General features: G+C 42.1%; 1 protein-coding gene across 1 annotated transcript; it reads left to right on the top strand.

Moving 5' to 3' along the window:
* Window positions 1–7277: 7277 nt before the first annotated feature.
* S100A3 (S100 calcium binding protein A3) lies at window positions 7278–13505 on the top strand. Its single transcript, XM_072638569.1, has 3 exons — window positions 7278–7586; window positions 11604–11749; window positions 12902–13505. Exons 2-3 carry the CDS (start codon window positions 11609–11611, stop codon window positions 13061–13063), a joined length of 303 nt encoding a protein of 100 aa, XP_072494670.1. The 5' UTR covers window positions 7278–7586; window positions 11604–11608; the 3' UTR covers window positions 13064–13505.
* Window positions 13506–14964: the final 1459 nt, after the last annotated feature.

Below are 14964 nucleotides of genomic sequence, written 5' to 3'. Positions count from 1 at the left end.
GTTATGGTTGCAAAGTGACATCCTCTGGTCTAGAAGGATGTTGATTGAGCTCTTCCATACTTAGTCTTTGAACCCAGATGGCCCCAGGGTTGACTCAGTTCCCTTTGACTCATCCAAGGTCCCTTGGATAGATTTCACAGTCTCAACTTCCTGTTCCAAGCCGATCATCCTTTGGAGTGGAATCCACTTTCCTATATTACTGCTTAGGCACTCCTCACAATGACTTTGCCTTTGCCCTCCACCCCATTTCAGTTTGAGGGGAGTGTGTATGTGTAAGAAGCCTGAAAAATGATGTAGGAGAAAGGGAAGACCGGGGACAGAGGAAGAGTGTAGCAGTAGTTTCCATCTAATTGTCATGCCCTGCCCTTTACCTGGTTCCCTTTTCTTAATCATTGGCCCTCATGGTGAAGAGAAGTCATGCTTCTTGGGGGAAGTTTCAGGTTTCTGTTGGTAAAATCTGGCAGAGAACTGGGTCTGTCATCTGGTTACATCACGTGTCTTTTCTGGAGTTCTTAATTTGTCTTTTTTTGCCCAAACTAAATCACAAAGTTCAGAAAAGCCTTAGACTATTCTTCCCCCTGATTTCTTTTAAACCTTAGGTATATAGGATGGTATCTGGGGACTCCGAATCCTTTTTGATTTTTGCTAAGGTCAAATCCAGAGGCTGTTCCCACACAGTGGAGAGGCTGCCTTCACATGCTGTATATCTTTAACATTTAATCATACTAATTGCCCCTTGCCTAGCTTTTCTAATGCCCTCTGGGTTTTTGGTAAATATTTTTACCCTTTTTCCAGCTCCAGAAATACTCTTGGACCCCAGTCAGCATCGATTTAGGTGGATGGAAGGGTTACAGGTTAGCTTTGAGTGTAGGCCTCTCTCTCAACATCTGTGGGTCTCCTCAGAACCCCTCTTAGTTGCAAAGTAGTGATAAAAAAAATTGAAGCCATTGTTATTTTTGCCAATTTCTAGATCAAGATTTGTTAACTACCTGCTCATGGACTTCCTAAGAGATCAATAGATAGGTTTCAATGGGTCCATATTAGTTGGAAAAAATTATATTTTTATTTCAATGTAATTAGTTTCCTTTGGAATCATATATTTTATTTTATGAATTTAAAAAATATTCTTTTGAGAAGAAGTCCATAGACTTCCATGGACTTCCAAAGAGTCCATGACACAAAAAGGTTAACAACCCCTGCTTTAGTCTGTGCTCACATAGGCCTCATATGACCTTAGGCTCTTAGAGAGTCTGTAGGCACTTAAGTATTTACTGATGGATTTCCTGACTCAACTTTTGAATTGCCAATGACCAAGAATCCCCTCTACAACATACTCAATAAATTGGTCAACCAGGATTTACTTGAAGACATTAATGAGGGAGAACTCATTTTCTCCCAAGGCAGCCCATTCCACTTTGGATAGCTCTAAATGTTAGGAGGATTTTTCCTGACATCAATCCTAAATCTCCTTCTTTATAAATTCCAGTGGATTGCTTCTAATTCTGCCCTCTGGAGCCAAATGGAACATGTGAGCAAGGAGACAACATGACGCAATAGAGCAAGTGCTACTAATGGAATCAGAAAATTGAGTTCAAATTCCACTTCTCCCTCTTATTCCACCTGTGACTTTTGGGCAACTCATTTTTCACATTTATAAAATTAGGGGTTTGCATAAGGTGATCTCCAGCTGGTCTATGATCCTGAAACTAATGTATCTTCCATGAGTTAGCCCTTGGGTCCTAATGAGAGAGGAAGGCTTATCCTAGGACATCCTCCATGACCATATCTATTTTCGTGAACAGTTTTAGACTTTCCATGCAGATATTCATCAGCTACAATGAATAGGATGAAACAAGACATCCTATTGAGGGAGTCTTCATAAGAAATATATCTTATTTGACAGAGAGAGAGGGAGAAGGTCTGGGTATGTGTGAGTTGTTGGGGGAAGCGGTGATAGTAGGGAGATATTTTGGGGGAAGTATGAGAGGAAGTAGAGGCAAGGGTGAACAAATATGGGGAGACTGTTGGGGAGAAGCCTGAGAACATGTGGGTGAGAGAGAAATGTTGAGAACTGTTGGGGAGGAGAAAAGTCTGTAGGCATGTGGGGGAAGAATTGGGAAAGGTAGAAGTCTTGGGTGTATGGAAGAGAGGATGGGAGGAGTCTCCCTACCTGAGACAGTGTCAGTCAGGAGGGAGAGATTTAGAGTTTATAATTATGGGCCTGAGGTATAAATAGCCCTTTGCCCCAAGAAGTAATTTTAGTTCAGTCCTTTGCCTTGAAACAGATTAAGGCTGAATTACCCTCATTTTCTTTACTCCTCTTACACATTCCCTGTGCTCCATTTTCATAAATCTACCATTAACCCTTTTCCCTGTAGGTTTGGCTCATTGTAAGAACCCCTCCAAGGTCATGTGGTAGGACTCTTCTCCCTGTTCCTAGATTCTTTCTTTCTCCATCTCAGTAGCAGATGTATAGTTGATCCCTCCAATGGGTCACATCTAGAAAGATAGTTATTTCTTCTCTTTTTCAAACCTATTCTTCTACCCCAAGGCTCTACTTGTGCTTGTGTGTATGGGGTAGTGTTGGAGGATGACATCTGGTACAGTCTTCTTAAAATGGTGACCCCTTTTTTTTTTCGTATATTATTCTTCCCTCTCCCCTTCCTTCTCCCTCTCCTTCTAAGGCCAACCATACCAGCTGCTGCTCCTGAATCTAGATGAGACAGGAGTAAGGTATTGACTGCCTTGAGTATCTGAACATCAGGCAGACTGTGTGAAGGGAGTCTGACCACCCTTTGGTGGAATTGATCCTGGAGTCAGTAAAAACTTGTTCTACTTCTTAAGGGGACTGAGTTTTTGGAAAGGGGTCTGATATGTTCCACATAGACACAGTGACCAGAGAGGACCTGGTTTAAGGCTGGGAGTAGTGAGTGGTTATTCTCAGTGTTAAAGATGGTGTAAGCAGTAGTAGCAGATTAGTAACTGGCCTCAGAGCCAGGAGATATGGGTCCAAGCCCTTTTGACACATATCAATTGTGTCGCCTAGGGCAAGTCACATAATATCTTAGAGCCGCTGGACAACTTGCCTGGACTGGCAACCACTCTACAATTTATCATCTGCAGGCCTAAGGGGGGTTTCCTTCCTCTAAAGTTCCCTGAACCAATGACATCAGAGGTCTTTGAGTCCCCCTTCCAAAAAAAGAGGCTTGTGAGAGTCCTGGTTCTGTGCAATCCAAGTATTGCCTCCACAAGAGGCAACTATCCCCTGGTTTCTTGGGCTTGCCCCCTCCTTTTGAAAACTACCTGGCACTTCCTTATCCATGGACATGTTGTTTCTCCTTAATAGAATGTAGAAGAAAGGCAGAGGGAGGGGTTAGAGGTTAGCTCTGAGTGTAGGCCTTTCCCAGCCTCTATACCCATCTTAGTCACCAGGTGGAAAGGTTGAAGAAATTACTATTCTTGCTGTGTCCCTTTTATATTTTCATACCCCCTCTGCCTATCACAATATCTGGCACATGGTGAACTATTTTAAAAAATCATTTTAAAAATAAGGTTTTTTTTAAAACCTCGTACAATTTCCCCCACTATCCTTCCCCAGAACCATCCCATAGGACAAATCATATTTTTAAACAGAAGAAAAAAAGAAGAAAATGTCAGCTTGAGTGATCAATACATCAAGAAAAGTCTGAAAATATGTGCACCATACCACATTCATGGACCTCTCACCTCTTCAAGGAGGTTGGGAAGGGGGCATGTCTGATCATCTCTTTTGTTTTTGTTAAATTAATTTATGTTAAACAAATACACCATAAGAAAAGAAAAAGAAACATTATAAACTTAGATACAAAATAAGAAATGCCGTGCACAGCAGATCTTACACTTACAGAAGGTAAGAGAGGATTCAAAATATATGGCAATAAATATCATTTCAAGAGAGCCTGTATAATAAACGCTGCAAATAAATGCCATATAATAGATAAATAAATACGTTGTGTTCAGAGTGATCTATCTTTTCTTTGCTTCCTTGTAGCTATTCATTTGCTCTTTGCTGTGCGTTTTTCACTTTGCTCTTTCCCCCTCCCTCCTCTACCTTTCCTCCCTAAGAAGGTACAATTTAAGCGTGGATGTGTATATGTATGTGTGTGTATGTGCATGTATACACACACACACACACACACACATATATATATCATATCTCTTTTTTTGAGCTATGCTTGTCCTATAATTTTGCAACATTCCCTTTTGATTTTTTTTGGTGGTTCTTTCCATTGACACTGTTTCTGTCATCATGTATATTGTATATTATTTTCTTGACTCGGCTTACTTCACTCGGCAGCAATTCATGTAGATCTTTCCATTCTTATTTGTATTCATCACATCCATCATTTCTTACAGAATAATAATACTCCATTATATTCAAGCACCACAATTTGTTCATCCACTTCCCCAATTTACTTTGTTTCTAATTCCTTGCTGCCACAAAAAGTATCGCTATAAATACTTTATTGTTGACTTCTTATAAATGACTTAGTAGAGGAATCTCTGGGTGAAAGGATATGAACATTTTAGTTGTACATAGTAAGCTATTAATAAATGGTTGTTTAAGTGAATTAAATGGACTCAGTGCTGAATGGATTGCATTTGTCACCTAACCCAGAGGATGGGAGGAGAATGAGTTGCTTAGGGATGAGAGTCTAGAAAAAGCCTCTTTAGTCTTCTCGTCAGGGAAAGAGGACTGTCTTGAATAGTGACTTTTACCCATTCATTCCATATCTTCTGTCTACCACCAGTTTTTCTTTCCAACTAAGTCTTCTGTCCTCCCATGAGTGAAGGGAAGAAGGTGGTTTTTTGTGATATTTTGTGAAACTGGGGCTGCTGGAAACAGGGAAGGCAGCCTATTTCATTCATAGAGGACAGGAGTTTACATCAAGGAGTATTCCTGGACTTTCAGTAAACCTTCCTTGTCTGTATCCCACCCTTCCATTTAGTGTGAAAGGAAATAAGGAGGTAGGGGCAAGATAAGAAAGGTAGAGAATACATCGGAAATATATATATTTATATACACACACACATATTTTTTAACATTTTTACCTTAGTCATGTTGCGTAGAAGAATTAAAATGAATGGGAGAAACCATGGGAAAAGCCAAAACAAAACAAAACAAAACACAAGAGAAAATAATCTGCTTCATTCTGCAATCCAATTCCATAGTTCTTTCTCTGGATGTGGAAGGCATTTTGCCTCAAGAGTCCATTGGGAGTTTTTTAGGTCCTTGCATTGCTGTGAAGGGCTGTCTACCAGAAAAATTTCTCGCAGTGTGATTGTTGCTGTGTACAAAGTTCTCCTGGTTCTGCTCCTTTCACTCAGCATCAGTTCATATAAGTCCTTCCAGGCCTCTCTGAAGTCTTTCTGTGCATCGTTTCTCATAGCACAATAGTATTCCATTACATTCATACACCACAACTTGTTCAGCCATTTCCTTAATTTCCAGTTTTTGGCCACCACAAAGAGAGCTGCTATAAATATTTTTGTACATGTGGAACCCTTTCCCATTTTTATGATCTCTTTGGGATACAGACCCCTTCAAGAATATTTCAGTTAAATAGTATCATTATTTGCCTCTTATTTCTTGTACTGTCTTGATAAACTTGCCATGTTCCATGGGCAGTACAAACACCCCAGTTTGGGGAGCCCTGATAAAGGGGTTGTTGTTGCTAATATCATCAGGAAATTCCTGGGCAGAGGCCCAGAGCTGTGGTTTTTGTCCCTTAGAACTTCTATCTCTTTCCTCAAAAACTGGTGCAAAGAGGTGGCACTGTACCTTGGACTGACTAACTGGGGGGTGGGATGGGGTGAGGGTGGCAGAGGGGGAAACAACACCAGTGACATTCTTACTGGCCATGAAACTTTCCTCTGAGAAGTATTTCTTCCAGTTTGTGCCTTTCCTGAATTTTTTTTGCCTTTTCTCGTACATCATTTTGACCTAATCCCTGTGAGGGTTATATATATTTGTGTGTGTATGTGTGTATGTATGTATGTATATATGTGTATGTGTGTATGTATGTATATATATAAATTATATGTGTGTATATGTGCATTATGTATATGCATGCATTATGTATGTGTATGTATAAATAGGTATGTAGTATGTGTATATATGTACATATATGTACCACATAGTAGATGTGTGTACAGGTACACATATACATATGTATATGAGTGTGTATAGACAAATATATGTGTATAGGCATGTGTGTATGTGCAGATACGCATGAGTATGTATGCATAGATGTATATGTGCATGCATGTGTGTGTATGTGTGTTTGTATGCGTATGTGTATACATGATATATTGTACTCACTTTACATATATTCATATAGTATATGCTATATATTTATGTATATATTATACTCACTTTACTAGTGAAGGAACTGAGGCACAACCCGTCTGAGGCTGAAGAACAATCTCTAGTGTCAGAACCAGGGTTACCTTAAACTGAACAAACGTAGGTCTAGGATTGAGTTAGTCTGACTTCCTCCTTTGCCGAGGACTTCCCCCTCTCCCCAAGGTTTCCTCAGCTATAAAACAGAGATAATCAGCTGTTCCCTTTCTCTCTTCTGCCCCTCCTTCTACTACTTCCGGGGTGGTTTTAGCTTCAAGGAGATGATAACACAGGGAAGGGTTTGGGGCCTGGAGCTGTGGATGAGGTCAAGGTATCATTAGTTTGTCTGGCTCCTCTAGGATTAGAGTTTCCTCCTAGCTGTGGGACTCTAGATTCTCCCCCAGTCCTCCTTGTCCTCCTACACTATGCTGGAATATCTCTGGAAATCAACTTTCTGACCCACATTGGACCTTGGTTTCTTCTGTATGATGGGAAACATTCTTTTTGGCTCCTGAGGCAGGGGAGTGAGAGTGGCATGAAGTCATAGGAATACTTTCCCAGGGTGTGCCATTATACCTGACCTATTCTTTATTTGGTCAATGAGCATTTATTAAGCACTCACTATGTGCTAGGCTAAGCTAAGCCAAACAAAAGAAATTGAAAAGCACCATCCCCACTCCAGTCCTTGTGCTCAGAATATACTTTGTAATGGAATGAATGCTTATGCATGAGATTTGTGGGTCTTAGGGATGAAGTTGGTTGGGGAGCATAGGTCCCATGGATTGCTATGGAACTGAACTCCAACTGTGACCTCTCTTGGGTTCTATAGGCTAACCCTCCCTGGGGGTGGGGAAATAGATGTAGGAGAGGGAGCTCTCCAGTGGAGAGAGACCATGTACTGAAGAAGGTGGCCAAACTTGATGATTCCATGGGATCTGAGCAAAGTAGGAAGTGGGGAGAATTGGATGCTCAATGATAACTCAAGAATGGATGATGCTGAGGGAAGCAGAATGAGCTCTTTGATGTGTGAGGGCAGCCAGGGAAGAGGTGCTGAGTCTCTAATAAAAGGTGCCCCTGAGGGGAATCCCTAAACACTATCCTTGCTAGTCTGGCCACCTGTAATTGCCTTCTTTCCCAGGCAGGAGCCTACAAAAAGGGATACCCCCTGTCCATGGGCTATCACAACTGAGAAGCTAGCCTACTGGTAAGTGTTCTGGGTTGGGAGTGAGGTCAGATGGTTTGTGGAGGATTCTTTCTCCATACTACCACCAGACCCTTAATTGTGGACAAGGGATTCCATGAAATGTAGGATGGGGAGGGAGAGCAATGTCCTAACAGGGACAAAGTTGGAGAAGGGGTTGGGTATATGAAAAGGGTGGTCTCAGAGAACAGCTGTCCAGGCTTACCTGATAGAAAGTAAGCTCTTTGAGATCAGGAAATGTTTTAGGTTTTGTCTTTGTATTCTCTGGACCTGGCATAGTACCAGACATGTAGAAATAGGGATCAGGAAGGGGGCAGACACTGGATCTGTGATTTCACTGACATAGGGAATGCACCTTCTAGTCTTGGAGAAATGCATAGAACACTGAGATGTGACCCAGGGTCACACAGCCAGGATGTGTCTGAGATAGGTATTGAACTCAGGTCTTTCTGGCTATACCCACTATGACATATCACTTTTCAGGCTTCCTGGTACATATCAAACACTTAATTAATATTTATTGATCATATTGGAGATCTCAGGGTATAGTGAGGATAGCTGTGAAAAAAGACTTGGGTTTGGTGGCCAGTATCCAGAGACAGCAGTTGCCTTCAGATAGCTCCCTCTGCTTTCTTTCCCTGTTTGGTTAGGGGAGAGCTCAGGGATAAGTTGAGATAAATCTATGAACTCCCTGGCTAAAGCTTAGAGAAGTTGGCCTAAGGGGATAAGGCTGGCCCAAGCAATCTCTGAGGCTCACCCTCCTGTCCCCTTCCAACTCTGCCTTTCCTCTACATTCTAGGACATCCCCCATCTGCAGACAACAGTCAGAGCTTTCAGAAAGCCCCTGCTCCTACCTAGCCCTGGTTACAGCCTTCTAGGGTTGACCTGAAAATTTGGTTAAAGGAGGCAAACAGGCTGAGCGATATGTTAATGCACGTTGTTTATTCCCTTTAAGCTAGTCTAAGCTAGGAAACTTGTACAAAGAACCAAAACCTAAGTTCTGACTGATGAAAGAATGATCAGGTTAAATGTGTTTTAGGACAATCCCAGGATGTCTGTGTCTTCAGATTTATGGTCTCTATATGTGTTTAACTATATCATAAGATAGGAATTTTCTTAATTGAATAAGTTGTAAACACAGTGAGACAGGACATTTGACAAAGTAGTATCAATTGGAATTTATGATATCAGAATATCTGGGTTTCCCATATATGTCATATATCTCTGTGATACCAAGATAAGAAGAATGCCACCACTCTGATTGCAGGAATCCTTTCATAAACAGATCTTTGAAGTTGCTGACACAGGAAAGGGCATTTTTAGAGCAAAGCAATGCAGTCTGATTGATTAGTTTAGGCTTTGGTCCTTATTAAAGTCCAAAAATGATATTAAATGGTTATCACTAACAGTCCTTTCCGCAGAAGTCAGCAAATGGGCCAGATTAGGACTGGGCGAGAAGGCTTATGCTAGGCTGTTTATCAGAGAAATCTCTCTTCCCCTTAGGGAGCAGAGTATGAGTCACCTTATATGAATGGAAATGACTACTACTTTCTTGGCTGGTTTGGGGGTTTCCTGTCCTGGGATTGGTGAAATGGTTATCCCCCAAAGGATTTCCCAGTTGGGGAAGCCATCCCTTAATATGGTCGGGGAAGGGTGGTCCCATGCAGGAACCCATTTCCCAAGACTCCCTCCAAACTGCTCAGGTCAGAAGGATGGTTCCCCCATGGGGTATGGGCTCTGAAGGGGTATCTTAGGTCTAGAAGGGACCTTAGAAGGTCTGTTCTAATATCCCACATTTTGGCAGGTAAAGTGTCATTATTCATAATTCAGAGATGAGGTAGCTGAGACCAAGGAAGGTTGTGACTTGCCCAAGAGAGCAGAGGGAGGAAGACTAGAACCTCAGCTTAGCTGCCCTATATGAGGAGCTTTTCACTGCACTATCCTGCCTTTCATGAGGCTGGAAAGAGAATAATGAAAAAAAGAGCAGACTTTGGGAATCCTTAGCATTCCTAATTCTTGCTCATTCCTCAGCTATTATTCTAAGGACCTGAGGGTGAAATGCAAAAGTGAAACAGTGCCCCCTTTGATCATCCCTTCTCTTTTCAGGGAGTCCCTGGGGAGATAGATGGGTGCTATGGGGCTCCTGTTGGAATAGGGTCTTCACAAGGGAAAAACTGCCAGATTTGGAGGACTTAGGGCCTGGAGTCAGAAAGACTCATCTTTATGAGTTCAAATCTGGTCTCAGATACTTCCTAGCTATGTGACCCTGGGCAAATCACTTAACCTTGTTGGCCTCAATTTCCTCATCTGTTAAATGAGCTAGAGAAAGAAATGACAAACTACTCCAGTGTCTTTGCCAAGAAAATCCTAAATGGGGTCACAGAGTTAGACATGACTGAAACGACTGAACAATCAAAGGGTTAAGGTCTCTAATACGGTCAGTCCCCCAAAGCCATGGGCCAATCCCCTTTATAAGTGCTAAGGCCATGAGGGTAGGCAGGAGAATCCTGAGGGAGAACAGAATCTGAAAGGAGAGGCAAAGAGATCACAGAATCATGGAAACTGAGCTGGAAGAAGCCTCAGAAGTCATTTAGGTCCATGCCTACCTGAGCAGTAATCCCTTCTATAACACCTGTGATAAGAGTTTAGATTAGATTCCTTTCATTTCTGACTCTCTGATTTTCAATAGTCATCTGACTTCTGCCTGAAACCCTCCATTACCTCATAGTTCCAGTCTGCCTGGATCTCACTGGATCCCAATCCTGTCATCTGACACATTGGTGTCAAACTCAAATAGAAAAGGGGTCAATAAATCATGCATTAAGGATCCCTGTGGGCCATATATTAACTTAGAAAATTCTCTATTAACATTATTTATGTCTTACCATATTTTTATCTATTTTGTTAAATATTTCCCAATTACATATTTTTTAAGGCAAATGAGGTTAAGTGACTTGCCCAGGGTCACAGGGCTAGTAAATGCCTGAGGCTGGATTTGAACTCAGGCCCTTCTGACTCCAAGGCTGCCTCTACCCATCCAATTACATTTTAATTTGGTTCAGGCCACATTTGAGAGCATTTGTGGACCTCAGGTGATCCTAAGCTGTGTGTTTGACACCTCTGCTCTCACATATTAACTATTAACTCCCACCTTAGTACTCTTTGCAAAGTTGGTATACTTTTGTCGAAGTTATTATAAAACATATAAGAGAAAATAAGTCTAATCTACTTCCTATCTCTGCCTGCTACTTGTCAGCTGATAAGTTTATTTAACTACATAGGTTCATAGATTTCTAGGTTTAAAATTGGATTTTTAGAAACCATCTAGTCAAAATCCTCATTTTAAAAATAAAGAAATTGAGACTCAGAGTGGTTAAAGGACTTGTCCAAGGTTACATCAGCAGTAAATGACAGGCAAGATGTAAACCCAGGTTATGACTCCAAAGTTGGTGTTCTCCATTCTGCCATGCTAAGGAAGACTTCATGGAAGTATTTGAGCTTGGTTCTGAAGGAATTTGGATGAGAAGGGAGGGCCATGTGAATAGAACTTCAAACCAAAGTGAAAGCAGACATTAGGGAGTCACCTGCAGGATGACAGACCCTATAGGAGAGGGTAGAGGCTGAGGGGGGTATGTGCCAAGGAGAAACTCGAGGGTACTGCCCTTGACCTTGATTCTTTCATAGCCATCTGGGGGAGATGGAGAGATGATTCAGATACTGTTTCTTTCCTTTTAGAGCTTATGGCATTGTAGGTGGAAATGAGGATTTCTAACTTTCTAAAGTATTTGGGAATGTGGTATATTTGGTTTGTAGTTATACTTTAAGAGTTTGTGCTAATGTTGTTATCCTTTTCCTAAATGGTGAACATCATGATGGCAGGGTCCATGCGGTATCTACCCTGTGTACCTTCTTTAATGTCTTAGCAAATGGTTTTTGCTTAATAAATGTTTGCTGTATCTCATGACATGATATGCATTCATATGCCCTAGCTGGAGAATAATTGTGTCCTCCTTCCCCAAGTGACCATGCCATCAACCTTGGAGGAAGCATTGGCTGCCATCGTGGATACCTTCCAGCAGTATTCAGCGCGTTCCGGGGACAAATTCAAACTCTCCCAATGTGAGCTGAAAGAATTGCTGCTAAAGGAGTTGCCCACCTTAGCCCCGGTAAAAGGCCGTCAGGGGTCATGGTGAAGATGGGGTGGTGTGAGCTTTTATATTTCATGAGTTATCATTTCTTGAGCTGGCAATCTCGAGCAGAGTGGAATGGGATGTGATGGGAGTGGGGAGTAGGAGGCAAGATCCATGTTTTACAGATCGCTGAATTGGGAGTCAGGAGAGGCAGGCTCTGATCCCAGCGCTGACACTTAGCACCGAAGCCTACAGACTCATAAGTTTATTCAAAAGAAAAGCTGGAATAAAATTCATTATGTGTGAGCTGAAACTCCAAAGTAGGAGTTGCCATTATGATTTAGCATAGCATAGAAAACATCATTATCAGAGAAAGTACATTGTGATGAAATGCCCTTTGAAAGTAAATGTGTTACCTACTTCGAAGAGTGTTTTACAACAGAGGGGTGGAACTTGTAGCTAAGGATGCAAGCATCCCATAAAACTAGCAAGTGTAGCACACACCAGATTGAAATGTAATTGAGGAATGATTAACAAAATAAATAAAAATATAATACAATATAGATAATGTTAATTTGTGGTATTCTAAGTAAACACGTGGCCCTCTGGGATCCATTTCTATGGAATTTGTCATCACAGTTGTAAGGAAAGAACTTTAAACCTTTCAAGTGCTATATAGATGTGAGGTGATTATTAATTAATGATAATAAATGATGGAACAGAATGAAGGATATTTTTAAAAATAAAATTTTAGCAGTCTACATTTTTTTAATATCAGAAAATATAGTCTTTTTTGTGACAGCATGGGGGACTTTACAGTGTAATTCTTAAAGCCTTCAGTGGCTAGCCATACCTCTGGGGGCCATTTTCAAATATGAGGGACATCCTGACTAGGGTATATAAATGCCTTGTTCAAGCACTAAACTGGAGCCCAGAAAGGACTTCCTGACAATGAGATGTAGTCTTTCTGTACAATGTAGATTAAACAGACCATCATCAGTCTGAGAGACACCTGATAAAAATGATTTGCCCAGGGTCACACAGGGGCTCAGGGGATAAAGCTGAGGGACCCAGGTCTCTCGATGTCTAATCCAGTGCTCCTTCTATTATGTCATGGCACTGATTTGAGAAAGCCAAGAAGTTCTTCCTGTCTCAGTCTTTCTTCTTACTCTCTTCTACATTTCCCAGACGAGGCTCCGAGAGTGTGACTACAATACTCTCATGAGTGCATTGGATACAAACAAGGACTGTGAAGTGGATTTCACTGAGTACGTCCGAGCCCTGGCCTGTCTCTGCATCTACTGCCATGAATACTTCCGGGATTGTCCCCCTAACCCTCCTTGTCCTTAGTAACTCCATAAGTGGGATGGGTCAGGGATGGGGGGAGATAAAGTGAATTGATGCTTGGGATAGAGCTGTAACCTTGGTGTTATGTCCCTTCTACCTGGAAGTTGTCTTGGAGAGATTGAACGGTCACTTGTCTGCTCTGTGGAAAGCCAGGTTCTCCTTTGAGGATCCTTGTACTACATAATGGATGAGGTCTCCTAATCTAGACATTCCTTAATCTGTCTCAGTTTTCAGTTTGATTTAGGACCCTTAGGAAATTTCCCTTCTCCTCTTCCAGCTCTTTTGCTTCCTTTTGTCCTTCTCCTTGGGTCTGTGGTATTCTATTCTAATTCAAGAATACACTAAGAAAGTACTTTGGGGAGGTAAAGAGAAGACATAGAGAGATGGTGGGGTTAGTAGGAATGAGGTACTAGGGATGAAATTCTTTTCATTGTTCATGTGCTCACCAGTGTGAATGATCTCTCAATAAAAATGGCTGTTGTTCCAGCTCCCTTTGCGGTGGTTTGGTTATTCTTAAAAGGGAATGGAATAGGGCTGGGCTGGGCTTCTTTGTTACTGAGACCCAACTGTTTTGTCTAATACCTCAAATTCCAGCCATCCTCCTAAGGAACTGGGATTCCCTGAGTCCTGTGAATAAAAACTGAGGGGGTACTTGGAGAACTTGTTGATATTACTAGTTGGGAGAAGAGGCTTTATGTTCTCAGCTAGTCTCACCATCTCTAGAGGAAGGAGGATCAGGAAGAAGAGGGAGTGGTTTTGAAACTGCTGCAAGAGATTTGTGGTTAGATTTGAAAATGGAGAGTATACACATTGGATGAAGGGAGTGCCCTCTGAACATCTAGAGCAGGGGGTCAAATTTCAAGGGGGTCTAGTGAATGGGGGAAAAAAATTACATCTTTATTTTCACTAACCTCTAAATGAAATTTAGCAACTCTCTCAATCATTTGAATATTATTCTGAAGAAAACTTCATCAGACTGGCAAAGGGGTCCATGGCACCAAAATAAAAGTTAACAGCTCCTGAACTACAGGCTTTTCCTCTCTGGGGGTCTTTGAGAGAGAAATACTGGTGGTGGGCTGGAGAGGGAGGCTGTGATAGGGAGAGGTGAAGCACGTCTCAAATCCGGGTTCAGGAGGGCCACTGGGTAACAGTGCTTCCACAACAGAGCACCAGTGAAGTGGAGGGTGGGGCCTGGGTGGGGCTGCCCATTTCTAGCCTGGGGCTGTGGGGAGCCGCCAGGGCTGAAATGGCGGCACTAATAGGATTAAAGCTGATGGCCTGTTTTCTTCTCGTTTTCTGGTATACCTCTCCCAACCCCAGTCCAGAGTAAGGGGACAGCATCTGGGAGAGATACCCCTGTGCCTTGGTCTGATAACTGATTAGCAAACCTTTGAAGATATTTTATCCCTACTCTCATCTCCTGATATGTAACCTTAGGATGCCATCCTCAACATCCAAGTGTCCCGTATCCCATAGGTTCATGTGTCCCCCTTTATTCTGGCACCCCCACCTCACCCCCATATACACTCTCATGTGTACTCTTTCCCTCGATTTGTGTCCCTCTTCACCTTCTCGGGTCTCATTCTGGGCACTCATGTGTCCTTCCCTCCCTGTTCTGATTCATTCCAGATGCACATGGGTGCACCCCCCACCCCAATCCTGACAATCAGCCCCATCCTACACACTCATGTGTTCCCCTTCCTTCCTTCGTCCCTACACTTGGACTCCTTCTGGGCACTCAGCCACAAACTCCAGAGGATAACAGTACTTGGAGATGTTTTTCTTTCCATGGAGTATTTCCCAAGCATTCTCCAAGTCTTTTTCTCTGGAGTTAGCCTGGCATCCACTTCCATATCCTTCACACATATATCCTGCTATGTCTAGGAGAGCCACACCCTCAGCAG

This window comes from Notamacropus eugenii, chromosome 2 (assembly GCF_028372415.1).
Source record: "Notamacropus eugenii isolate mMacEug1 chromosome 2, mMacEug1.pri_v2, whole genome shotgun sequence".
Lineage (NCBI taxonomy): Eukaryota > Metazoa > Chordata > Mammalia > Diprotodontia > Macropodidae > Notamacropus > Notamacropus eugenii.
Note: the sequence above shows the minus strand (reverse complement) of the source record. Positions and strands in the feature narration are given on the sequence as shown.